The sequence below is a fragment of the Lepidochelys olivacea genome, assembly GCF_965140295.1.
Source record: "Lepidochelys olivacea isolate rLepOli2 genome assembly, chromosome: 8".
Taxonomy (NCBI): Eukaryota; Metazoa; Chordata; order Testudines; family Cheloniidae; genus Lepidochelys; species Lepidochelys olivacea.
Window position 1 is genome coordinate 8,471,208 of NC_140418.1, and position 27,249 is coordinate 8,498,456.

The 27,249-nt window shown below is 38.1% G+C and overlaps 1 protein-coding gene across 6 annotated transcripts in view; it reads right to left on the reverse strand.

The window, feature by feature from the left end:
- Window positions 1–1,862: 1,862 nt before the first annotated feature.
- CNOT6 (CCR4-NOT transcription complex subunit 6) overlaps window positions 1,863–27,249 on the reverse strand; it is a 51,765-nt gene continuing 26,378 nt past the window's right edge. For all 6 annotated transcript variants that reach the window (XM_084637518.1, XM_084637519.1, XM_084637514.1 and 3 more), the window contains 11 exons: window positions 25,002–25,115; window positions 21,974–22,160; window positions 17,337–17,422; window positions 16,183–16,287; window positions 16,013–16,081; window positions 15,139–15,296; window positions 14,508–14,662; window positions 12,776–12,930; window positions 11,382–11,612; window positions 9,093–9,295; window positions 1,863–6,185 (listed from right to left, as the gene is read on the reverse strand). In XM_084637518.1, the coding sequence (XP_084493644.1) occupies window positions 5,973–6,185; window positions 9,093–9,295; window positions 11,382–11,612; window positions 12,776–12,930; window positions 14,508–14,662; window positions 15,139–15,296; window positions 16,013–16,081; window positions 16,183–16,287; window positions 17,337–17,422; window positions 21,974–22,160; window positions 25,002–25,113 (1,674 nt within the window). In that variant the 5' untranslated portion in view covers window positions 25,114–25,115 and the 3' untranslated portion in view covers window positions 1,863–5,972. The remainder of the gene's footprint in view (window positions 6,186–9,092; window positions 9,296–11,381; window positions 11,613–12,775; window positions 12,931–14,507; window positions 14,663–15,138; window positions 15,297–16,012; window positions 16,082–16,182; window positions 16,288–17,336; window positions 17,423–21,973; window positions 22,161–25,001; window positions 25,116–27,249) is intronic.

Consider the following 27,249-nt stretch of genomic DNA (forward strand, 5'->3'; position numbering starts at 1 on the left):
TAGCAGTTTTGTACTGGTCCTGGCCAGATATAAAGTTTCACCTGTTAATTTCAGTAGTCCAGACACCAGTTTATGTTTGGGTTCCTTATTATTATTGACCCCCAAAACAGGCAGCAGATCCAATAAGTGGTTTAAAAATTTGATGCTGGTGTCTGCTTGCTCTGCCCACTCTCCCTCTCCCCTCCCAGTGATCCTAATTTTGTATCCTTCTGAAGTCTAGGATGCTACCAAGAGAAGATGAAGAAACTTCTTTTATCCCTAGGCCTAGGTCAAAGACTTATTGATGTTTTATGAAAAGACATTAGGTGGAAGCTCAGAATCTGGCTTTCAGTAGGGTACCTTTAACTTTCTGAGAGCACCTGGCTTACTGCAACTCACCCAGTTTAAGTGGTCATAGCTTCACCTAGGTCAAATGGAACACCAGTGATTTACATTAGCTTCGATTCTAGTTCTGTATCTTTAATTCTGTCCAGCTTCATCAGGATCTCTTCCTTTAGGCCTGAACCTTTAAACGTATGCAGTGCTCTCCTCTGCCCTCATCTGGTTTGTAAGCATGCCCCAGTTACCTGGCCTACCCAACCCTAGGCTGCCTTCAGATGGGATACAAATTAAATCCAAATGCACTAGTTTTGTGCATTTATGTAGCTGTGATCTCTTACTCCTAGGCTAATCTTAGCACAGATCTAATACTGTCAATGCTGCAGTGCCAAGAAACCTTCCTCCTCTATGAGTGCTATCATTATTTTGAGAAATTTTGAGAAATGGAAGATCTTCGGGGGAACCTGCCGTCTATTTAATGGTCTCCCTGGCAGCAGACTTACAAGGCTACCCACCCACACCAGGGTGAGGAAGCTCATGAGATACCAACAGGGGAAAGAGTACCTGTCCCCCGCTTACCTTATCAGTTGCATGTCTGTGACTTGCATGCACTGTACCTCCCCTGCATCTGAGTATACACCAGGACAGTACCAAGACTCATGCAACAGGTTTGTGCAAGCAGTCTCTACCACTGACAGGCTGCGCCTGCATCTGATTCTGCCTTGGAACCTGCCTATGGAATCTGTCTGTATGTGAAGGCCTAAGGGAAACTGCCTGGTTAAAATTCTCATCCATAGCACCAAAACCTTGTAAACTGTACAGGATCAGTGGCTGGAGCGTATCGTCATATTTTGGGCAATTTGCTGCTCTTTCTGATCACACTATCACTCATGTTTCAGGCTTAAAATAGAGAAGTTTAGTGGTGCTGCTGCTTGAGGCCACCCTATGCAAAAACAAAACAAAACAAAAAACCAACCCAAACAACAAACAACTCTTCTACTGGCGAACACTTTTGCCCCCGGCTATGCCGAGGGGCTCGGGATGGAGAGAGGAAACCAAAGTAGAAATGGGTCTGTGGTGACTGTAGCAGTAGAGACAGGGACTCAATGTTTACAAAAATTCTTTATTCCTACTGCACTTGGCTGACAGACATATTTCTGTAGTTCTTTCATATTCTACAGTTTACTGCATTCCTGGCCTAATCTGTCTTGTTTAAATCTGAACTGTCTTAAACTGGCATGGTGTTCAGATAAGGGGTTGTGGTGCAGCCTCTCAGAGCAAGCTTCAGAGTGCAGATCTGGAGACGAACTTCCACAAAGTCTGCAGGCGTTAGTATTCATGGCTTTGATTTGTGAATCTCCGAAGTAGAAGATGTGAATCAGTGTCTAGCTTGCAGTTAGAATACAAAAGTCTCTACAGGATTGTAAAGTTTCCTGTACGTCAGTTTTGTGTTTAAACTATTTTAAATTTACTTTAACTATTCACACAACTTTATGAAGCATTTAGAAATAAAAATGTTAAATATAAATTACACTGCAAAAAGGTTTGAAACAGATATTGAATTTATTGGTCAGCTATGAGTAGGAAAATACATTGGTAAAGAAAAAAAGAAGACCCTGTATATAAATATAATACTAGCTAGTTAAAATTTGACCAAGAAGAAAGTTCCACTGAAGAGAACAGTAAAAGCCCTTGTTTACCATCAGACCATATTCAGTTTCCCCCTTTATCTTATTAAAGAGCTGCCTATTGACAAATGCAACATTCTTTGAGCTTAGTGCAGATAATGTGCTGGTTTTTGTTAAATGAATGGTAAACAAGAGTTAGTCCAGTGCATTACACTTTATACAGAAGTACTGTGAATAAAGATTAAGATATTCTATTTTAGACACTACTTAAACATACCAAGACACTTAAGTGTTAAAATTTATGCAAACAAAAAAGAATAGCAGTTAACATATACTAAAAATACTGTGTCAGGCTGGATGAAAGAGCAACTCTACTTAAGCAGTAAATTGAAATATTCATAAGTTTTACAGTGTGATTTGTTTCTTTTAAATGGTGTTGTAATTATTTTGTCTGATGTACGGTTTTGGGGTTTTTTTGTTGCATGGCTAAAATGCAAATTTGACACCTTAAGCTACTTTTCTAAGCTTACATCCTAGATGAAATTACACAATCTCTTTTGTTAGAATTAGACCCGACATGTATGCAACAGTATTCTGAACTCAAAATCAGCTTTACTGTCAAAATGCTAGCCATTTTTAAATTTGTTGAAGCCACCAACGGGACAAAATAATTACAAACATTCTCCTAGTGGTTTTTCTTTGCCTACTTCTGATATATGTTAAAGTTGCAATCTGTATATCAATGTTTTGTATTTGTTTCTACTTCTTTAAAGTATACCCCCAAATTAAATTTAGATGCACAGAATTCTTTTGTACGTGTAAATAATTACCAAAGTAATGGCAGACCATACTTGAGGTTTTCATCAAATGGTAAAAAAAGATGGCCCCAAAATATCTGGTCTAACTTGAATGAAATACCTCAACCTAATGGTCTATGATTTTTATGTTATGTACTTTTACAACAGCAACACTGAAGGTACATTATGGCAACATCTAAAGCCACCTTAAATAAAAGTATTGCAACTAACCATTTTATGTCAGAGTTTATGATGCAAAGATGTTGCATTTTGTAAATAAAGATAGTTTATTGCATTATTTTGTTTATGTTGCAATTGAAAACTGAGAAGTTTGAGTGAGATTTGTTTAACACAGGAAAATATTTCTTTTAAATTTGTTTAATGAAGTTTACATCAGTCCAGTATTGGTGCATCTGATCTTTTCCTAGACGTTAAAAAATTTCTCCTTCAGTAGGCTTCAGAGTCACAGCTGTTAGGGATGTCTACATGTTCAATGCTGCAACGGCACAGCTGTACCAGTGCAGCTGCACCACTGCAGCATGTCTGGTGAAGACGCTGAAACCAATGGGAAAGAGCGCTCCCATCGGTATAATAAAACCACCTCCGCGAATGGCAGAAGCTAATGACGGTGCTGTGCACATGAGCACTTATGTCGGTGTAACTTATGTCACTTGGGGGGTGGTTTATTCACACCTGAGCAATATAAATTATGCCAAATATGCTGTTGTGTCTGACACAAGACCCACTGAAGTCAATAGGAGTCTCTTCACTACATTCAGTGGGCTTTAGATCAGACAATACAGGATTACTCTAAAAGATGGAGAAAAGTCGTTCAAACTGACCCATAGATTGCAGTGTGTCCAGAGAAGAACAATTGTGTCTTCAACACACAAAGGGCCATAATGTTTTAATAGGCTGCCATAAATTCAAATATATTTAAAAGACTACCAAATACAGGTGAAACGGTATTGTGTAAAGCTCAAACCTTTTGAATCTAACAAGTGCACTCAAGCTCCAGCATGTATTAAAGTAAATTATTTCCCAGAAATACAAAATGAGTAAGTGCTTCCCTTCCCCTTCCGTAAAGCTTTCTGGACCTATTATATAATCCAGATTAGGAAAAAAAAATAGGTTTGTTCAGTTTGACAAGCTAAATTGGCTCATCATCACTGGAAATTGTCATGATGCACATTACCAACACATTGTTAAGGAAACATGAGTAAAACACCTTTTATTCACACTTTACAAAAAACAAAATAAAAAAACAAACAGAAAAAAATAACACTAAGCATTAAATCTACTACATCAATACTACCAGCATTTCAATGTACTGATTATAAATTGGACATGTTTGGTGTTTGCACAACTAAAAAACAAAACAACAAAATCAGGTCCCAGACAAGGATTCAAGATCAAGACTTTTCCTACTGAAATTTAAAACACACATTTTGTAGATCAGAACAATTTGTAATTTTACTTCTATTTTAAAACAGAATGGTTTTAGCACATTTAAGTGCTGACAATTTTCTCTTCATAAAATTTTGAATCATTATTACCTAACTCATTCTCTATACAAAAATTTATAATATTCAGAAATTGCTCGTAACGCTCAGTGTCCTTTTGCTTCCCTGCCTGCAGTTGAAACAAAAGCAGTTAGACCAAGCTTCCTCTCTCTCAATTAATTACATTGATTTTTGAAAGTGTATTAGTTAAGGAGGAGTGGATAAATTCTCCCTTTTATAAGTCCAAGTTAAATTTATTAGCTGTTTTATACTTGGCTTTATGACATTAATGGCACTATGAAGGTACACTATTTAACTTTTGTCTTGCCTGACACTTTAAAATATGACTTGGTCACTTTAAAAATGATCTGAAGAATTATCTTAGGGACCTATACTGAAAATGCATCTAATTTACACGGCTTCATAAACAGAAAATGTAATTTTTTTCTTCAAGGAATGATACTGTCTCTGAGACTGAGGAACACATTTAAACTGAAAAGGATTCACATGATAGTATTTCTCTGTGAAAAAAATAGCACTGTGCGATGACATTGAAAGAAGCAGTGCTTAGGTATTAGAAGCTAAGAACTGGGTACCCATAATCTGAACATGTTCAAAAAGTGTGTATTCAATGCTTCAAGAGGAAATAAAGATGCCACAGCTTATACAAAAGTATCTTCATAAAATTTTCACAAGTGTTAACATTATTTAAAAAATATAAAAGAAGGCGCACAGATTTTCTCTGCATGCACAGGCAGTGCTAGGTGAGAACAAATTTAAGCAGGCACAGTGCAGATAGGACAAACAGCCTTTAAAATAAAAAGAAGCTGTACACAAGCATCCCTAATTTTACTTCAAAAATCAGAGATAAAAATATTAAAATGCACACACATCAACAATAACTTTCAGTCCATACAGACCTACTCATCATTCACTGCTTAGTTTGTCTGTTCTGTGAAAACCTTACCGTTTTTCTTTTTTAAATCAAAAAGACAAATGCATGTATTTAGTTAAGAAATTTGCCAATATTTTACAGACTTAGATTTAAAAAGCAATGTTCTCAACTGAAAATAAAAGTAGTACAAAAGGGCTAACAAAACCCTAACAAGTGCAAATCATTAGCAGAGAAAACCTGTTGCAACTTCTTTTACAAGCTGGCCTTTATAACACATGAAAACAGATAAAAATTTAGCCTTAGTTTACAATACAATCATTTTCCAAATCTGATTTTTTTAAAGTACAAAATCTCATAAATCAGGTCTTCTGTTGTTCATATACAATCAATAAAGGCTAAATTCAAATTCTATATTTTACAAGCAAGTCTGAAGAAGGAGGGAGTGAAGTACGGAAGAATGTTCTCGATGTTACTACTGGCCTCAAAAAAGTAGCGCTACAGAGATCTGTGCAAAGAGAATATCCTGTACAACAACTCTCTATTTCAAGGCATGAATGTGTGATGTTGGATAGAAGAAGAAACAGGACGATTAATTGTAACAAATTAAAGAAAAGTGCATATGCACCAATTCCTGTCTAACAGTATATAAGGTATATTGGGCTCAGAATTGTGTCTGTTGATAGCACCTGGCTTTTACTATGTCTTTATCAAATAATTAGATTTAAAATTAAGATCAATAAGAAAAATCCCTGTTGGCCATACCTCACTCCTCTATATTCAGATTTTACAATTTTACAAGTTAGATTGAGGTTGCCCTCTAAGTTGTACTTGACTACCTCCTGCCAGGGAGATGGATTCCATTTACCGGGGGCAGGAAAGGCAGCAAAAGCTCCAGTTGTGCAAAAAGTGAGAAGTGGTCCGAAGGGATGAGTGGGTGTGGACAGCCACTTATATTATTCTCTATTAACCAATGATGATCCAAAGGTCCAAGAATGCCAAGTATATTTAGCTGAGGTTTAGAGTAGAAGATGTAGTCAATAATACCCTGAAATAGGAGGGGAAAAGAAGTGTCTTAGTGTACCATCCTTTGGCCAAATGCCTTTTCAAAGACAACATTTAAGTATAGTATTACAGACACCTTTTCAGCTGCTTATTTGAAGCCAAATAGCTAGGAAGCTACCTCCCTGTGGTACAGTTTGTTCCACTACTTCGGTCTCCTCTTTATGGTCTGTTCTAAGAGTTGCCTACTATGGGTCAGGGAAGACTAGTGTCTACTGGGACCTCGGTCACTTCTCTTCTCCTCTTTGTGGTAATTTCACTTCAGACATCCCCCACCCACTTGTTTAAGAGGGACTTCAGAACGGTTACAGATCTAGAGGTGACCGTAGTCACTGGGGAGACTACTCTTCTCCTTCCTTGCTCTTGCAGACTGCATTTTAAAACACTAAAATGGGAACAGCCACCTTATGATTGGGGTCTTGGAATTGACACTGTGCAGTCTTCAGTGCAGTTTTGCCATAATGTGTTGTGACAATCAATATGTTGGAGAGAGAGGTTAGCTACCTCTTATTAAATGTTTTGTTTAAGACATTGAGAATGACTATTGCTACTGGCTCTTCATTATTTACATTTGGCATTAAGAGCTAAATACAGGTCTCATTAACATCAACAACAAAACTCCTTTTGACGTTAGTGGGACCAAAATAGTGATAACTAAATTAAAGGTCGAACAATTATTAGTCATTGCTCTGCTATTCCAATTCAAATTCAGAATAATATTTCCAGTTATCCACCATTAGCCAAATATTACAATTAGATACCTGATACCTCCCTATATCAAGGGCTTCTAATTTCTCTCTAGAATATTATCAAATATCTTTTGATTAGAGGTAATACACTGGTGTCAAGCTATTTTCTATAACAAGTATTTTGTTCTTAATTTGTCTCAAAGACAATTGTTCTTATGGTCTCTAGGTAAAATTGCAGTCATATTCAAAGCAGGAAAACAATGCAGCCTAATGCTGGGAATCATAAGGAAAGGGACAGATAATAAAACAGAAAATATCATATTGCCTCTATATAAATCCATGGTATGCCCACATCTCCAATACTGCGTGCAGATCTGGTCGCCCCATCTCAAAAAAGATATATTGGAATTGAAAAAAGTGCAGAAAATGACAAAAAATGATTAGAGATATGGAACACCCTCCATATGAGGAGAGATTATTAAGACTGGGACTTTTCAGCTTGGAAAAAAGATGGCTAAGTGTGGGAATATGATAGTCTATCAAATCATGACTGGGGTGGAGAAAGTAAATAAGGAAGCGTTATTTACTCCTCATAAGACAAGAACTAGGGGTCACCAAATGAAATTAATAGGCAGCAGGTTTAAAACAAATACAAGGAAGTATTTCTTCACACAACACACAGTCAACCTGTGGAACTCTTTGCCAGAGGATGTTGTGAAGGCCAAGACTATAACAGGGTTCAAAAAAGAAAGAGATAAATTCATGGTGGATAGGTCCATCAATGGCTATTAGCCAGGATGGGCAGGGATGCAAAACCATGCTCTGAAGTGTCCCTAGCCTCTGTTTGCCAGAAGCTGGGAATGGGTGACAGGGGCTAGATCACTTGATGAATACCTGTTCTGTTCATCCCCTCTAAAGCACCTGGCATTGGCCACTGTTGGAAGACAGGATACTGGGCTAGATGGACCATTGGTTTGACCCAGTATGGCCGTTTTTATGTTTTTTATCGCCAAGGAAACACATCCCTTAAACCATATAAGGGAATGATATTAGTTAAAAATGATACTTACTAATTACTGTCACCATTTCTCCATGAATTGTTAGGAGCAAGGCAAGGAAGATACCAGAAAGCGCAAATGCTCAACCACAAATTCTTCATTTTTTTAGGGGTAAGGTATTGCTGTTGGCTCTACTCCAAGAGTGGAGAAACTTAAAAAGGCTTGTATGTAAAACACTCAATAATGCTCAACTAGAGGGCCTCAAGCCACATCAGATTTGAAGAGAGAGGGAGAGAACCATCTTTGCTTTCCCTGAGTAAGGAAGAGTTGATAATTTTCCACATTGCAAGGAAGCAAGGGAACAATGCAGAGCAGTGGGCAGTTATTTAATAACATTGTTTCATTCAGAAGCTTAACACCCCATGTTCTCCTTTTAGTTAGTTGGGATAATTAAAAATATGTCACATAATACCCTAAGGGTGCTTCCTGTTTATAAAAAAAGAACAAACATCCAAGACACCATTATTACCTTGCAAATAGGAAACACTAATCGTGATTTATAGTACGATGAAAGAATTAGTGCTCTCTGGTTTACTGTATTTTTAAATGTAAATTTGTAAAACTAACCATCAGAGGCAGCAACCCCAGGGAGGCCGGAGGGTTCGTGGCTATTCCCACTCCAAGCCACCACACCCCGCGATCTGGGGCTGTTGGACCCCCTGGAATATCGGCCCTGCAGCCCACTCTCCCCCTCCCCCCACCTCCAAGGACCAGGGCTTGGTGGTGCCACTCTGTTTCTGCCTGGATGCCATCATCGGGACCAACAAGGTAATGGCCAGGCCCGACCTGAGCACCTGCCCAGAACTGGCGGCTCCCAAGTCCTTCTGTTGTTCCCTGGCAAGGGGTGCCTGTGAGGCATGCGAGGGTGGGTGATGGGGGCAGGGATGCCAGGTGACCATCTCAAGGCACTCAGCAGGCTACTGAGGCAGAGGGTGTCGGGGGGGCTAGCTGTGGCATCTTCCTGGCCCCTTTGTCCTATAGCTTGCCCTGGTTCCTGCTAAGGAGAGGGACTGTGCACTCCCCATAGGGCCCCTCTCCCTGACAGACTTGTGTGAATAGTAGGCCGCAGTGCCTATTGCGCCTGCAAAGGTGGGCCTCAGGGAAAAGAAGTTTGGGAACCCTGCTATAACATAGCAAAATTCTCACCTTGAAGTCAAATGTGTAATTTGTGTAAGGCATTAGGCCATTCTCATAGGCACTCTTCAACTTGAAACCATGCGTAATCCTTCCATTCGTTGTTCCATTTTTTCCATTACAACTGAAGTTGGTAAGACTTTCATTGTATCTCAGTTCCTTAAAATCTTTATGATTTGTTTCCACCCCACCAGTGCTCAAATATTCAACAACACCTATTAAGAGGGGCATGGAGGGGAAAAAAAGGTACCAACTTATGCATTTAGTTAATAGGTTTATGTAAACAAACAAACTGCTATTTTCATTCATGATTGCGTCTGGACCTTAAACAAGCAACAAGTTAAATACATACAGTCAATATGACTTTTATAACATATTCAAAGACTTTCTATATTAGTGCCATGCCATTCACTAAGAGCAAGTATCAGTCAAATAAAGGCACACTCTTTGATAGAAGTATCTACAAGATTAAATAAGACCCTAGATGATGGAAAAAAATCAAAGAACATCAGCAAAGGCAATGAGCAGCTTCCTCTCACCCCCACCTTCTGTTGGTGCTCAAACTCCAGCCCTGCTTCACCACTGAAACTAGCCCTGGTGCAGCTTCTCAGCCTGCTCCTCAGCACTCACTAATCAACAGACTGATGATACAACTAGGTTATCCTCAAAGTGAGGGGAATGACTTTTTTCTGAAGACAGATTGAAAATAGGTCTGAAAGCTTGATGCCAATTGACATATTACGTCTGGAGATTTGAGACTCTGCTCCAAGGCAGATATTTGGCCCCATCTTTGTTCCTGCTCTAGGTAAGCACTACTTGTTGCATTAGCCATTGGCAAGGATACCTTCCTTGCCTTCCCTAGCTGCACTGGATAAGGTTCACAGAGGTGCTCAGCACCTACAGCTCCCACCGATTTCCACTGGAGTTGTGGATCCTGAGCACCTTCAGAGAAAGTCAGGCTTATTAATGACTGGCCCCTGCCCACGGAAAGGAGAACAGGAGGGAAGAAAGATTCCTTAGGCACTTTTCCTTACGTGTGTATCTCCCGAGGGTCATACAGAATCTCACCCATAAAACATTAACTAAAAAGAGTGCAAGGATCAGAGGGTGTCCTTAAGGTTGGGAAAAACCCTATACATCAGCAAGTAGCAGAAAGGAAGGGTCCAGTACTATCATGCATTTGCTAGCATGTGCATTGTACATGAAGTATCTGAAGGTTTATATTTCAATGGTTCTGGAATACTTAAGCAGCAGAAAGTAGGGTTCTGTGGAGATTATTTTAAGCAGGAGAATTTACAATCTCTCACTTTTAAAGTGTTGTATTGCTATGGGCAACATAATAAAGCTTTCAATTAAAAGTAAGAGATATTTATTACCTTACAGTCAATGAGGTTACAGATCAAATAACTCCTGAGGGAATTCTGTGCCAAAAAATTAAAATTCTGCATACAATACTTTAAAATGGTGGGGCTCAGTGGGTCCGGGGGGCTCGGTGTGGGGAGGTCTGGATACACAGGAGTTGGGCAGACAGGGGAGCAGGTCCCCGTACAGTGACCCCTCTCTCCACAGCTGAAGATGATGGGGGCAGGAAGGCTGGAGGTGAAGCCGGGGGAGGTTTTTGGGAGTGGATCTGACCCAGCCCTGGCCCTGGCCACTCCGTGCAGGGGAAGTGCGCTCTTTCTCTATCCCCAGCCCAGCTGGGACTAGCAGCTGAACCCAGCACAGGGGAGGAGCCATCAGCAAGGCATCCCCAGCCCCAGGTGCAGGGGTGGTGGGAGGGTGTGGTGAGGCTCAGTGGGATGGGGGTTAGGGTGCAGGGGGCTCAGTGGGGGTGGGAAGGGTAGGGGAGGTCTGGATGCACGGGAGTTGGACAGACAGGGGGTGGGTCTGACCTGGCACCAGTCGGGGTGTCTCAAGCCCCCTTCACCCGCACAGTGATTTACCTTTCTGTCGTCTGCTCAGGGCGCCTGAAACCACACACCTGTGTTGCTTGGGAGGGGCATGTGACCGCTTTTGTGGCTTCCCTTTGCTTTCCCATCATTTTCTGTGGGGATGCAAAGAAATCTGCAGGGGGACATGAATTCTGCGTATGTGCAGTGGCGCAGAATCCTTCCAGGACTGTAATGGAGTAGTTTTATCATCTCTTGACTCCCTACTATCCACGATACTTTTTTATCTTAAAATCTCAAGCATCTTACGTTTTTACACGGAAAATATTTTCTTTTAAAAAGGAAGACCTTTGAATTTCAATTCATACATCTCTTACATTTTGTTCTAAAAAAGTAAACTTGTTGTTCTTACCAGAATCTGGCAGAGAATTGAGATCTGCACACAGTACAAGTGGAATGGTTCCAAGTTCTCCTGAAAGTCCAGGTTTGAGGCTACGAGAGGCTTTATCAATAATGTTCTTTACTTCAGAGAGGAACATCATAGTCTGAACCAGCTTCACATCAGAATACTCAGGGTCCCAGTGCATATGTGCATTAGCTACAAGAACTAGCTGCTTCTCCATCCCAAGTTGTGGCTTTCCAGCTAAAATTGGAAGTGAAGTATTTACAGTTGCTGTGTCTGCAACAGATTCAGCTAATGACTACTAGATGGCTTGTATTATAAGCCAAAAATGATTTTTAAGAAGTGACAGATTTGAAATAGGGTTGATGCTAAGTTTGGCCAACCTTAAAACAGAATCGTGAGGGGGGAAAATGTCACTGGAAGGGATTTTTAAAGTTGTAAGCTAAACCTATTTCTTTATTGCCAAGAAATGAAGAGGGTTTCCTTTATTGGCTGTGCAACCGCAATTAAACTGGTTACAGCTACTTCCAACACCGGGATAACATCAGATTAAAAAGGACCAAAAACAAGAATGAGATGGTACAAATAAATACTGTGAGTTTGAAAATGCCATTACTATTAGTATATAGTCATGTTGAAAACCAACGCACAGTATATTTTTAAAATTAGTTTTTTCTCCATTCTTTGCAATACTGTCCAAGTAATCACCGCACCCTGATTAGCAAAATCAGTGTAGTATTTTAAGAATTATGTTTTTTAACTCAGCAATTTCACATATGCACATTACAAACCTTTTATCCCCCTGCAAGCGCACATTAAAGGCATGTTTGTTTATGCCCTTGTTAATAAAAGTTTACTATAATAGAGAAAATAAAGCACTATAGGCTAAATAGGGCCACACCGAGACATTTCCAAGGTCAATTGAGGTCTCAACTTTTCTGAGAAATCCAGGGCAAGAGTACGTGGAATTTATAAGCACTACATGACAGAGAGCTACCAAGCTACAGAGTATTATGCAGATGATCAAGAAATTTACAACCACCTCTGGCTAGTTCAATGGCACTTTATATTTTTCCAGCCAGATACACCAAGTTAATTTCCCCTCTTGTCCTCAATTCTTCAGCTTTCTCTTTATAAAAAATGGGTGGGGGAGAATCCAATTTTTAAAAACCATGCATCATCCAAACATTCAATTTAGCATTTGCCATTTCAATTTTTTCCCCCAAATTCTATTTTAAATGAAGTTTGCCCCAAAAATTTCAGCACACAATTGTAGATATGGTGTTTATTTGTGGAATGTTGTTTTCCATTCTCCAGTGCACTGAAACAAAATTTTCATTTGTATTGGAGACTGTAACATACTGTATTACAATCCTGTCAAAAAAATGGATTAAATTACTTACATGACATTTCTATTAATTCCTTTCGCAGCTCCAGCAACACAGCCACTCCAATGTTATCTTTTGTCATAACTCTGTTCAGCATCGCTTCAGACCCTTCTGAGTTTGCCATAGCTAGTTGATTAAACTCAACAGTATGTTTCTGAACTAAGATGAATCTGAAAGAACAACATTGTGTGGTTTCTTAACTTGTCATATGACATAGGAAATACTATAGCTTCTTCCTCATTTTAATTAAAACTTGTTAGAGGATATAAGTAAACTAAGTTACAAGAATCTCAGCCAGTCACATTACTGCTTTATAAAAATGCGGCGCTGAAGTCGGAGGATATAATTTCATTAGCAATTTTTATCTGCACTCCATCTTAAACAGATTTAAATTAATCCCTCCTTCCCAAAATCAACACTTCCCATATTCTTTCAGACTTTATTCAGAAAAATGTTAAATATAAGAAGATATTTTCCTTCTCCTGATCTATTTGAACTAGCAGGCTTAAGAGAGAGTGACTCAACACTTGATTCTGAACCAGAGTGTATTGAAGCGGACATCTGCATTGTTTTGTGGACACAGCAGAACACAGAAAAATTCTTAAAGACTTAGATACCTAGGGCAATCACTGTTTCAGAGATGGAAAAATTAACTGTCTATATATTCCTTATATTTTCACAAGTGATTAATGATTTTGGGTGCCTCAATTTTTTTGGTACCTGACTTTAGACACCTTAAAATAGCTCCTGATTTTCAGAAAGTCCTGAGTTCTCCCATCTTTTGAAAATCAAGTCCCTTTAAGGTCTCTCAATTTGGGCACCCAAAAATCACTAGTCATTTTTTAAAGTTTAGGCTTCTATTTTAGGAACGGTTTGGGTAATAAGGACAGGTGTCTCACTTTTCATAGAACGCAAAATGACTCAGTCCAATTTCACTCAAGAAATAAATTAAAGACTGTAGTCTTTTCCTATTGTCTCAGATGGAGTGCATTTGGATTTGAAAGAGTTCAAGGGCGAAATTTTTGCTTGTATTTTCATTGTGAAGGTCTCCCCAGTACAGAGTGATATGCTGCTTCCAACCGATTCAAACCAGTTTTCTAGGGGATCTGCAATGGAGCAAATTTTACCTTCAGCATGAAGATATCTCAGATTAGCATTGCAAAAGCAGCTGAAGAGCTAGACAGGTATCACTGTTTTATGATGGACATTTCTTTTGCCTGAAGTGTGTGTTCTACATGTCACATTCCCCATGTTTCCTATTTTTTGTTTATTTTTTCCTATGCTTTGGGGTTTTTTCTGAGCTTTTTTACACCATCAGCAGTGAATAAATACAAAATATTTCATGATACTTGTATTGTACTTGCCTTTATATTTCTTTTTATTTGTTAGTGTTTTTTCGCTTTCATACAACAAAACATTAAAAGATCTTTGTTAATATGGGCTTTTCTCAGACTAGTCGTGCCCAACACAGTACCTCTTGTGCAGAGTATTCCTTCTAGAGGTAGGAATACTTTGTACAAAATATGGAGTTGCCACGTAAGGGGCAGATATGCAAAAAAAGTGTTTAGCTCTGGCTAAAAAGGCCCCAAGGAGTATGAACTCCTCCCATTATCCCCAACAATGTTAGAATAGGAGTCCCACACAAAGACACACTTCTTTGTCACAGCAATTTAGGGCCTAAATTTGACCCAGAAGAATTGTGCAAAAGGAAACCGGCACAACAGAAGGTTTTATGAAACACACTTACTTTTCTGTCTTGAAAAATATTGCACAACCATCAACATGTTTTCTTTCCTGTTCTGACATTGTCCTAGCTCTAGATTTTGGACTGAAGAACCCATTATAGCCACGCTCCTTCAGTTCTGCCAGGAAAAAACTGTAGTACTGTTCAGTTTCGACCTCCTGTAAAGTTATAAGACAGCACGCTGTATTTGTTTAGCACCACCAGAGTACAGAAGACTGGTGTAACTTCTATATTATTTAGCCTCTTTTAGAAGAAAGTATAAGTCACCTCCAAACTGGCTTTTGGAAACTCAAAAAATTAGATAAATCAAGGAACGTACGCATAAGACAGCCATACTGCTATTTTAAGGCAAGAGATATAAATAAATTTCTGTAATCCCCAGATATGATTATCTCATGCCTTTTATTTGAACATGCGTCAGATTATATATACACACACCAACACATTTCTCTGATCAGCAGCTGCTGGTTAGTGTTCCAACTGTGTAGGTTGAAAAGCATTCTTTTGATGTCAAGCAATGAATAAGTGTTCTAAATTACAACACATTGCTTTACAATAAAGTTTACTTTAATGAATGTAATGTACAAGAGTCAATACAAGCGAACACAAAAGAAAAAATAAATTTATCATTTACCTGAAGACTTATGATGTCAGCATTGCAATTCAAGATTTCCTGCATAATGGCTTTTTTTCTGTACTCCCAGTTCAGTGCCCATGATGGACAATAGCCATATAACTGTCGGGTGGCATATTTATCACAAAGTACGTTGTAACACATGACAGAAAACAAGGCTGCAGAACAATAATTTAAATTACTGATATATTTTACTAAAAAACACAATTACATTCTTCATTTTTCCACTTCAAGTGCTTTAACTCAAATATATAGCTTAACAGCTGACCCTACAGAAAAATGCATCACATGTTCTCTCTAAAATAACCAGCCACTCCTTTTGTCTGGGCATACAGCACTCATTGTTAACAGGTTACTAAAAAAACCTCCATATGTTGCTGATATAAATGGTGAATAGCAGACAAAGGCAGTTTATACTGAGAATTAAGCTAACTAGTAAAGCGCAATTCCGCAGATTTTCTTTGGGGCTACAAGTTTTAAATATAAATATTCTCTGATTGTCCAGGATATTTTTTTTATTCTACATTTGTTGAAAATCAGGGGGAACTTTTCTGCTGTTCCTGGATTCTTCAACAATCATTCAATTAATATTTTACAATTGATCAGCTACTTTTAAAATACTTGAATAACTAGTTCAACTCTAGTTGTGAGTCATCCAATTAAAGATAAAGGTAGCTAAGAAAAAAGTAAAAAGTGGCTAATTCCTCAACAAATGTGCTCTTTGATGTAGGAATGCCTACGCTGGCTACCATCAGTGAGTAGGAGATGTTTTAGTTTAAGTATCAAAAAGAAATACTTCAGCAGATGGTAATGGTGAAGTGATTTTAGATGGGGGGAGGGGAAAAAAATCTATAAAGAGTCATTGCAATGCTACCTGTTGGTCTTGTTCGGTCTGGTTCCCGCAACATAATCCAAGATCTTGGAGGTGGTTGTTCTGTTGAAACTATTAGAACATTTAAAAAAAAAAAAAAAAACATACACAAAGTAAAGTAGTCGTATTTATTTTAAATGGCATAAATAAATATTTCAGGAATGATCACTTACTTCTTTTTGCAGTACCTGCCAAATTATCAAGCAAATAATTTAGGAGCCTTCGTGTTCCATCTGGTTCCTGGTAGAGGTTCAGTAAATCCTGTGTAAGTGGATTTCCTGCAAACAGGTTTACAAAAGGTAAAATTAAACCAGAAAAATGATGCGTGTGAGAGTGTGTGAGTATGTGTGTGTGTGGGGGGGGGGGGTATTTAAAGTCTTGGATATATGACTGCAAAACAGTGAGAACTATTTCAATTTTCCATTCCTGCAAACACTTACTTTCTCTTCTGTAACTGAGTACTAGAAGGGCAGCTCTAATTTTCATCACTGGATCTAATAGACCCTACACTAGTGGAGGACTGTCATGGTGAAGTTTTGCTCTGTCACATCCTGCCCCTCTCCAAACACACTTATAATGGTGGTGGGAGTAGGTCTGATGCAGGAGCAATCTCCACCAGTTTTATTTCATAAGAGAGTGGCCTCCCCTAGGCCAAAAGGATTTCCTGCTGGACATCTACCACTAGAATATGGTATCTTTCTGCCAAATCTCAGAAAATCTGGCCTGATTAATTAAGGAGGCTACTCTACTTAATCAAATGCTAAAAGTTCACACAAATAGAGGACAGTAAAATTTTCCAATCATAATAAATATTAGGCTTTTGAGATTTAATGCAGTTTATAGGCATCATACTCAGTAGAAAGAGCCTGATCTTGCAAGCCTTTCATTCACACAACTCCCACTGAAGTCAGTAGATCTACATGCCAAACACTTACAGTATTGGCCCCAAAATTTTGAAAATCAATTTTAAATTGCTATTTGCAGTCAGATACTATGGTGATCACGAGCAGTACAAAATCCTAAAAAAGGTATCCAGTTGATCCCCCTTTTGGAGAAGAAGGAGTTCCATAACTGCAGTGTAAGTTCAATTAGGCCAGATTTAATCAAAAGCTATATCTAACTTCCATGTAGGCAACCAGAAAATGAACTTGACTTTTCATTCTTTTTTTGGGCCAGATTCATTAAATCTCAATATATTTATAAAAGAGAAGAATAAATTCCTAAACCAACAGCTGCTATTTGGTAACATTTCATAAAATTTGTAGCTTAAAACAGCTGTGGCTCAAGAATGAGATCAAAACATAAAACGTAGGTAAAAAAGTCATACCTTTCAGACCTAATGTCTGTAACTGAAATAGTTTTCCCAGCTCAAATGGTAGAACCCGTAACAGGTTGTTATTTAAATGGAGTTCCCTGTGGGCAAAAATCAGAATAATATGAAGTGGGAAGTAAAACAGTATTTGTGATCAACTGTTTATTGCTGAAACAGTTTCACTATAAGAAAGAAACTAGCACGCCACTACTTGGAAAAATTGGAAGACTAAACAGTCAGCAAGGATTAGGGACATCTTGCTGCACACACTAAAAAAAAAAAAGCTCATTTAAGTCTTAAGTACCGAGCAGAAGATAGTGGAGATGGAGAGTCCACCTACATGGTCATAATTTTTTTTAAAGGTTAGTGATAATTAAAATATTAAGGAATTATAAGAAATTAAGCAATTACAGTTGTGACAAGCTGGACCATAAATGGCTGAGTTAAGTTTAAAGGAAAATTAAGAAAATAAGATTATAGCCATTAAAATAAAACCAAGAACAAAAAAAAAGTTCCAGTACGATTATGGCTATTATATTACCATGTTAGCATGCTGCTAACCCTCTTTCTCTCTTTTAACACATCACAGCAAACTATAATTTTCCAATTAACTTTTGTTTTTCAAAATAATTCACTGCTTTGTCAACAGAAGTTAGATATCCGTTGATATATTATGTGAAGGCTATCAGGCACATAAAAAAATCCATTAAATTAACTGTGCTTCTGGCCTATAAAAAGTAATATTCTATTATTTATTTTTACAATGTTACTGTTGAGATACTGTGTATGCCTTCTTACTTAGGAGAAATAGAAGTTGGCAGGTCCCAACAGCCCAACCAACAGGGGAAGAGAAATTGAATTTGATAACATGCCTTTTGCTTACTCCTATGTCTACACTTAAAATGCTACAGCTTAGTGCTGCAGTGCTTCAGCGTAAACACTTACTACAGCAACGAGAGGGGTTCTCCCATCACTGTGGATAATACACCTCCCTGAGGGGCAGTAGTTAGAAGACGTCTTTTGTTCACTTATCAGCCTAGCGCTGTCTACATCGGGGGTCAAGTCATCTTAACTACGTTTCTCAGGGATGTAAATTTTTCATACCCCTTAGAGATATAGCTATGCCAATAATTTTTCATTGTAGACCAGCCCTAAAATCGTCCAATTTAGGTATAAAGTTAAAATCTGTGATACAGTCACAATCATTACATAAGACTGCATAAGCCTTACATAAGAGTTACCCATCTGATTCTGCCAGACTAGAATTCCCTAGCCATTCCTTGCAAGATTTAAAAAGAGCATAGATAAAAGTAGACATTTTAGGAGGAAAAAACCATGGGTCCACCTACTCCATTCCTAGATTTCCAGGCAGTAACATATACTGCTTGGGGAGTGGGGAGGGGGAGGGAGAGAGAAAGAGATTTAGAAACAAAAACCCTACCAACTTCCCACCACCAGACTAAGTCATTCAAGCTTTATTTGACTACCACAAATTTGTAGTCAAATTTGTGGTCAAATTTATTTGACTACCACAAAAAGGCTGTTTGTCAGCCTTTTTCATTTGAAGACCCCTAAAATATTTCAAAAGGAGGTGCAGACCCCTTTGGAAATTCTGTAGTCTGTGGACCCCTACTATAGAATCCGTAGACTGAAAACTGACTGAACAGAATTCAACTACAAATGTTGCACATGCTTGGCTCAGCACGACATTTGACATAGCGGGAGAAAGGACGCTAAACTGAGGGCTTCTATGAGAACGCCAACAATTCCAGGTTTTCATCTGTAGGGAGAGGTGTTCACATAGTTTTGATTGATCAGAAAAAACTGAATGCCTTTTCTGGAGTCTGAAACTTCATTTTCATAGTCACCTTTCAGGGACACCTTTGACATAATCTGCAGACCTCCAGGAATTCACAGACCACAGGTTGAAAACCACTGGACTACTACACGGTTGGGAATAATATTCTACATGACCCTAAAGGACAACTAATACATTTTTCTTTATGAAGGTATCTTTTCGTCTAAGAGCTTTTGAGAACTCTGCAGAACTCTTAAGGGATGGGTGAGCTCTTGGTTCAAGGTGCTCACCGGGATTCATTCTAGGTATAGATTACAATTCCACTAACAAATAAAGTACAGTTTTCATAAATTGTTGAAGAAAAATGTTAAATTTGGAGAGTGGCATAGCTGAAGCAATCACTAAGGTTTTTTTCCCTAGTTCACAGTGAATAAGGATAGTTGTCTAGTTTAATCTCATCTTGGTTAATGCTCTTTGGTGTCAAAGAGCTCCCTTTAAGCAGCACAGAGGATCATAGCAAGTCAAACTAGTCCTTCCAAACAAATCAAAAGAATTTAAGCTCCCTGAAATCTTTCCCCAGTTGTGTTGGAGAAAAATTTGTGATAGTTTTTTTTCCTCTCTCCAAAGATTGGCAACTTGATCATTCTCCATTAGCTGGTTCACTGTCTCCCATTGTGTTGCCCTGTCACATGCATACAAAATTTGTTTCAATGACTTTGGATCTTAGACAAGCTATGCCCTTTATAAAAAGAGTTCCCAGAAAGGGAAGTTGAAGGAGCTGTTTATTGACTCTAAAAGAGATTCTAGGGAGTTTCAGTACACAATATTTCTCTGGTCCATAATACTGGCGATATTCAAAGCTGAAGTTACTCTGTTAGTCTGGAAATTATAACACAAACTTCGAGGAGAGTGCAGTAGCAGTCAGCAGGAAACACAAAACAACTATGGGATTGAGAGCTGCAGAGCACTATCATGTAGGAAGCACTTACGGACTGTTCTTCACTTTAACCCCAGTGGGAAAAAATCATGGATCAGCTGCAGTTACTGAGGATAGTGTGTGCGCAGTGGGTGAATGCACTTTTAATGCCTTTCGTGTCTATAGATCAGGATTCAAATATTATGCTTGTCACAAATGGAAAGTAGATTGGTGGTCTGATCCTAGTTTGTTAGTGCACATTTTGCAGCCAGAACAAGATTTTATATTCTCTGCTCAAAAGAGGCTCAAGACAGGGATAGCTGGAATTTTGTAGAATCAGGATTGGAGTACATTGGGAAAATGTTAGGAAAGTTTGCACAATATCTGCATGCACTATTCTGCACAGTGCTATGCTAACATCATTTGCACAAGAACATAATGTGCATTAATTTTTAAAAGGAAAAGGGCTTTATGAAGAGAAAGGAACACTAATTAATTCACAAGGTGAATCTCAAAATGTTTCAGTAAGTTTAAGATGAGTAGGTGATGATACTGAATGACAGCAGGGTAGGGGGAAATTATTATTAGTAACTGTAATTAGGGCAAAGGTGGTAGGGGTAAAACAAACCAAAAAAAAATCATCTCAGAGTTTTGGGGGAAAATGATGTAAGGCACTATCAGTATTTCTTACGCAGGCTGAATTCCGACTGTTAAATAGGGCCCACAATAAATAATAGTTTTAAGAGCTTAACTACTCTAGAATTTATTGATAGCTTACTTTCAATTTTAATCAACTAGTTTAATTTTTTCAATAGGGTGGAATTTTTCCAAAGATGAGGAAAATACAATTATTAGTATCTCAAGGTGCAACCTAGCCTATCATCCCAATGCAGGTGTAATATAAAAGCTATGGTGACAGTCAAGTTCTTTTTTAAATAAAGTTTATATGAAGTCTCAATATTTTCGGGTTTTTAGATTTAACAAAATTAACTGTGGTTGACTTCAAAACAGTTAAAAACGCAACTGTACTTTGAAAGTCTGGGAGTCAAACACTGGTACTGTACGATAATCCCACATACAGTACTTCACAGAGGTTGTTTATACATTGGCAATATTACCCTTTAAGGGCAAGAGAAATCTGCCCATAATACTTGCCCTTTCCCACCACCATCGAAGAAGAGGACTCCATTAACAAAATTAAATACTGTGGCCCCAGTTAAATCCAACTAGCTATAACATTAATATGTTTTACTTCCAAAAAGAATTTGTTAATTAACTTATTCTATCCCTAGCCTTGTGACTCTTCTACACCTTTCAACCTGAAAGCATAAAAATCCACCTGGCTAGCTAAAGGAGAACGCCCCCCCCCCCCAAGATATCTGTTGCTATGCAAATCTTTTGGGTGTTATAAAACTATGGTCATAAAATTAAATTCTTAGAGTAGTAATTTAAGATGAAGAAAACAGCCACTAACTTTCTTTGATTACCTTTATTTAGAAATGTTTAGTCTGCTCTTATTATTATTATGTAATATTTGTATTACTATAGTGCCTAGGGCCCCTTTTTTCCTCTTGCCATGAATTAAGGGGCAATTCATGCACCAACTCTGTGGGTGTCAACAATTCTTCAAGAGCAGGACCCCTGCATAAGGATTTGGGGAGGGGGGGTTTGGTGTGTGAGAGAGAACGAACCTGATTTAGCAATGCCATGCAAGGTGCATGCCACCATGCTCAGCTCTGTAGGAGCTCACTGTGCACTCCCGCATGGAGCAACTGGGGATCAGGGCAAAGATAAGAGTGCTAGGGCTGTAGTTACAACTCCAACCATTAAGAAAAACTGTTTATATTGGCTTAGGTTAGCTACAGAACAGAATCATGCCAAAACCTGAAACTGATTTCCGCTGGGGTCTCAGATGAACATAAAATTCAATTTCCATACCTGAGTGACACCATGTTTCCGAGTTCTGCTGGTAAACTACGGATTTTATTAGAGGACAGGTCCAGATATACCAGATTGTGAAGCTTGGCAATGTCTGAAGGAATACGGGATAAGGAATTGTCACTGAGATGCAAAGCTGTCAAATGGGTCAGTGACCATAAAGATGAACTTAAGCTTCTTACTTTCCCTGTAAGAGAAACACAGGAGTAAAATAAAAATAACTTTGGACATTTCAAACATCTGATTTTAGCATTAAATGAGTATTTTATGACATCTTATTTGAACAGTGTTTAGAGTTTTCTGCAATATGGTTAAAAATGAAAGATTACATAGAAGGTATTCCCCTCTAATTGCATGACATTTTGATGGCACAAATACATTTTCCTTTAAATTTTCTTGCCTGTGATCTTTCGACATTTTTGGGCCCATGCTTTAAGCCTTGGACATCCTCTTCCTTTCTGAAAGTGCTACATAAAGCAATTTACAGATTTATGAACTGATCATGCATTGAGTATTTTACATGTGTTTTTCAAGTGAAACACTGCACTTTTTAATTGACCTTTTAAGTTTTAGTGCTCTTGCTTTGAAGGGGAAGAGGGTTCTCTGCGGTCTGCCCTTATTCACACACCATCTTCTAAATAAAAAGGCTTTCTTTCATGCCATTAGTTCAACAAAGAAGAGCAAGCAGCTTCTTCTGGTGTTCAACAGTGCTATTCCTGTTGTAACTATAACAGTAACTTTAGAACACGTGTCCCCAAACTGCACTCTATTAAAAGCTGTACTGGCTATGGCCATGGGCTCAAGAAGCACACCTATTTTCTGTAAAATGGAGGATATTAATGTTGATTCATTTTAAAAAGTCAAGCAATCTACCCCTCCATATGGCAGGAACTTGAAGTATCATAAGGGACACCATTAGAGACATTTCTCGTGCAAGGCTGACTTCCCACCCTTCAATCAGAAAGACCATCTAGACTGTATCAAGAGAACTGCAGGAAAATCAGAACATCATTTCCTCAGAGGCAAAATAGGCTCATTAGCATTTAACAGACTTTTTATAGTCTATTTAGTCATCTATGAGCCAATGTTAAACACTCTTTCCATTTAAATAATTATACTCCAAATGTATTTGCTCAGTACCTTTTTTTTTTTTTAAACTCTCTTCCTCCTACGAAAAGCTGAACCGAGATAAAATGGTATTTTTCCCTCCTTTAACTTTTATTTCTTTATTTTATTTAAGTGTGTCCAGAATTTTCACCACTGGCATTGGGTGAGTGGAGGGAAAGAAGGGTCACGTTATTCAGCTTAATTTGAACATTTTTCCTGCCAGGAATAAAAATCCTAGCTACATGGAGGTACATAAAGACAGACAAGTTACAAGGAAAACACACTGAATTTTTTTAACACATATTTTAAACTTTCAATACTGATTTCCAGGTAAATTCAACTGACAGTATAGAACAGTGCATGGAATATAAACCGCAGCCAGTACAGATGAGATTTCAACTCATGGTCTCCTCTTGGTCAACTCAGAATTTTCCCTTCGGCTACAAGGGACTGGTGGGATAGTGTCACACACAGGGCTTGTCTACAAGTATATTTTATGTGCATCTATATCTATTTATACATAAAACCTTGAATTGACTGATTGTCAATTAACTCTGAGTTAACACCTTTGTAAAGACTAATCTGGATACTGCTAAATAGTTTATTCTAGACTACAAACGTTTGTAGTGTACCGTAGACTGATCTCTAGTGGAAAAACTGTTGTGTAATCATAGTCGCACATGAGGAAGATTTTGCTTATGGGACCTGTTATATTATTACTGCTAAAGATGGCAAGTACATCTCAGCACATTTCTTTTCAGTTATGGAGAAAAAGTGATCAACTGAGAGACAAACAATAACTGATATTGGATTAATCTGCACATACAGAGAAACATGTAGACCAAAACACAGATGCTAGAGTTTTCTATTTCTTGCAAAAGGGTCTGAAAAAGATAAAACAATCCAGTGAAAAAATTTAAAAAGGGGGGTGCTGGTAATTTTTGAATCTGCTGTATCAAACCAGCATGAAAAATTCAAACAGAACTCAAAGTTTACATTTTGTTTTGTTTTCTGCCATTATTGTAACTTTTCATAAAACAAAGGTTTAAAAGCTCCTAGTAACTTAACCTTCTACATCAACATTAACTACGCTGTTATGACTCGCTCCAGCACAATAATTTTACATCTGTATAGCATTTTTCATTCCAAGAGATCCTGAAGTGCTTTACAAATGCAACTATATGCAGTAAAAAGGTACTATAATTTTGGTGGCAGAGTCTGACCTGACAACACTTACTCAGGCCCTAATTGAGGAGAGCGCCTCTAGTCAGGAAAACACTTAATCACATGCTAAAGTGCTTTCCTGAATCAGGCCCTCAAACACTTAAGTCATTCCTGTGTACTCCAACTGACTTCAAGTAAGGGATGCAGGATCAAGTCCTTTAACTGGAAATATTAAGTATGTACAGGAATACCTTATCAGCCATTCAAATGCAGCAGCTGTGACCTGTCAAACAGCACTATCATAAAACAGTTTAGGAGAGGAAACAACGTAATTTAGCTAACCTAAAATTCAAGCAGGTAGAATGCAATTGCCCAATTTTGGTCAAGGCACCAGATTGAAACACTTTTAACATGTATGTAAAGTGCCCAGGAATCTTTAATGACCCAAAGCGGTCACAACCTTAGTTTTATCTCCTATTTGTAGAGATCTACTGCTGCACAGCATTTCCCAGTACCATGTTGGGCATCAGTTTACTAGAAGGAAGAATGCATCCTAATTAATAAACACCACAACTTCCTGTAACTCCTTAGTGTTCCTTAGGTTTCCTATTCAAATACCAAGCCTATGTAGCCCAACCCTGCTTACTTGTGAGGGAATATCTATCAGATAAAAGTTTATCTGATGGCTAGTAGAAGTATTCAAATTTTAAATCAAATCGTCATTTCACCACATAACCAGTATTCCTCCATTTCTTACCACTTATTTCCAACTCTGCCCAATTTGACTTCTTTCCATTGGCTGCTTCCTCTGAGGACATAATTGTGTACATCCTCCGTGGATCAGGTGGATCGTACTTTTCTTTGGGCATTCCTGTTGAAATGAACAGAAAAATACCACTTTGCTATATTATTCTATTTAACAAACATATTACCTTTACTCTAGATAGAGATTCTTCTTTTAAAGAACTACTTCTATATGGAGAGTATGTCATGTTAACTACATGTACTATCCAACTCTTCAGTCTGAGGCAACACTTTTTCTGTCATGTCACAAACTTCACCGGGGGGAGGGGAAGAGAGACAGACAGTCCGGCCTAAAAGAACACAGGCTACTGCAACTTCTAACAATAGCAGAAGGTGGCCCAGTCTCCATACAAAAATTGCACCAATTGTATGCAACTCAATTTAATAAAATTGGTGCAAACCCCTTGTGTGGATGCTTTGAAAATCTGTTTTTGAATTTCTGATACTGATTTAACTTAATTTGCTAACTAAACTGGATCATCATATTTAGTTAAATTGGTGAAAATTGTGTGTTTAGACCAGACCTAAGATGACCTGCAGGCACAACGTAAAAGAATTGGGAAGACATCATCCTGAGGATGGGTGGGTTCACAAAGATGAACCAATGTTCATGAATCCTCGCACCACATGCAAACCCTCCAATCAAACCCAGAAAGCCTGCTACAGCCAGGGTCTTGCTAGAATGCAGTGAAACTCTCTTGTTACAGAATGCAGGATTAGAAAGTTCCTCAGTATTTTGGCTTGTATAAATAGGAATATGTTTAAACAAGACAACGCAAGAGTTGTCGTCTTGTTCTCTTAGGTTTAACTACTACTCAGCACATACAGTTGTGCTGACACCAACATCCCTGCCTTTTATCTGCTTCCATTTTTTTGTGTTATTTTTTATTATGTTAAAAATCCTGAATCCACTGATAAGCAGTCTACTTTATTAAGTATTAAAGTATTAAGTGGTTCAAAGAAAAGGACAGGCCTACATTTCAAACAGCATTATGTTATGCAATTTTCTGAACTGGCTGATACTATTTAGAATAACGAAGATGTTTGCACTTATTCATAATGTATTTTCAAGAATTATTAGCAACAACAGTTTCTCATAGTAACTATTAAGTGAAATGGGAAGAGAAACATTAATACACAAAAGTTACCAGAACCCTGTTTTTTCTGCAATTTACGAATGGCCACAGTATCCACCATGCCACGGAAGGGTTAAGCTTTTGTTTTGTTTAATTCATTTATGTTTGCAAAAGTACCTTTTCAAATCTGAACCATTACATATTGCCTGCCTAAATATGAAAAGATAATTTAAAGTGATGCAGGAGTTCTTTCATCCATCTCAACAGGTGTTAACACTGAAATCTTTCAATGAAAATTAAAAAATAAATAAACAAACCCAACACTTAACTACTTTGCTGCTTATTAATTTTAACACAAACATGACTAAGGTACTTATCCATTTTTATTACATCCATTGGTGTGTATTTAGGGAAGGGAACTGTAGATCAGCTGTGTCAAGAAACACTCGCTCCTCAAGAAAATGCTAAACTGCTAGTGCCCCCCTCACCGCTCCTTCCCCAAGGAGGAAAGAAAGAGAAGCACATCCTCTTTGGTTTCAAAATCCCACACTACATCGTAGTCCAGTGGTTCTCAACCTGCGGCTCAATCAGCACAGAGCTACAGCCCACGTGACATCCTCAGGGCCATACAGGAATTATTGGATGTGGCCCACAATGGTAAATAAATTGAGAACCACTGTCCTAGGTTTATCTAGCTTCCCCCAACCCCATCCCCATTAAGGTGCACAAAATCATTTTTTGTTAGCATAAACTCAAAACAATACGAGCTTATTTTATTTCCAAAACAAGCTACAAAAATACTGAACTGATTTTAATTAAAAAGATACTTTCTGAAGTTACTTGAAGATTATGCAGAAGTTTCAAAGTACTGCAAAATTTTCCATGGCACACAGCGTAAATCAAGTCAAGTAGTTTACCAGAGAATTTATATACCATTTCTCAAAATGTGCATGGAGCCATCCCATGCAATATCATTATTAGCTATTTGTCAAGTGCCAATAGTACTCTCTGCTCTTTTACAACACAAAAATATAGCAGTTTCTGCTTCAAGAAGCCCACCATCTAAACCGTAAGTACAGGAAGGCCCACCGAACAGGAACAACAGAGTGTTTTAAAAAGAAGAGT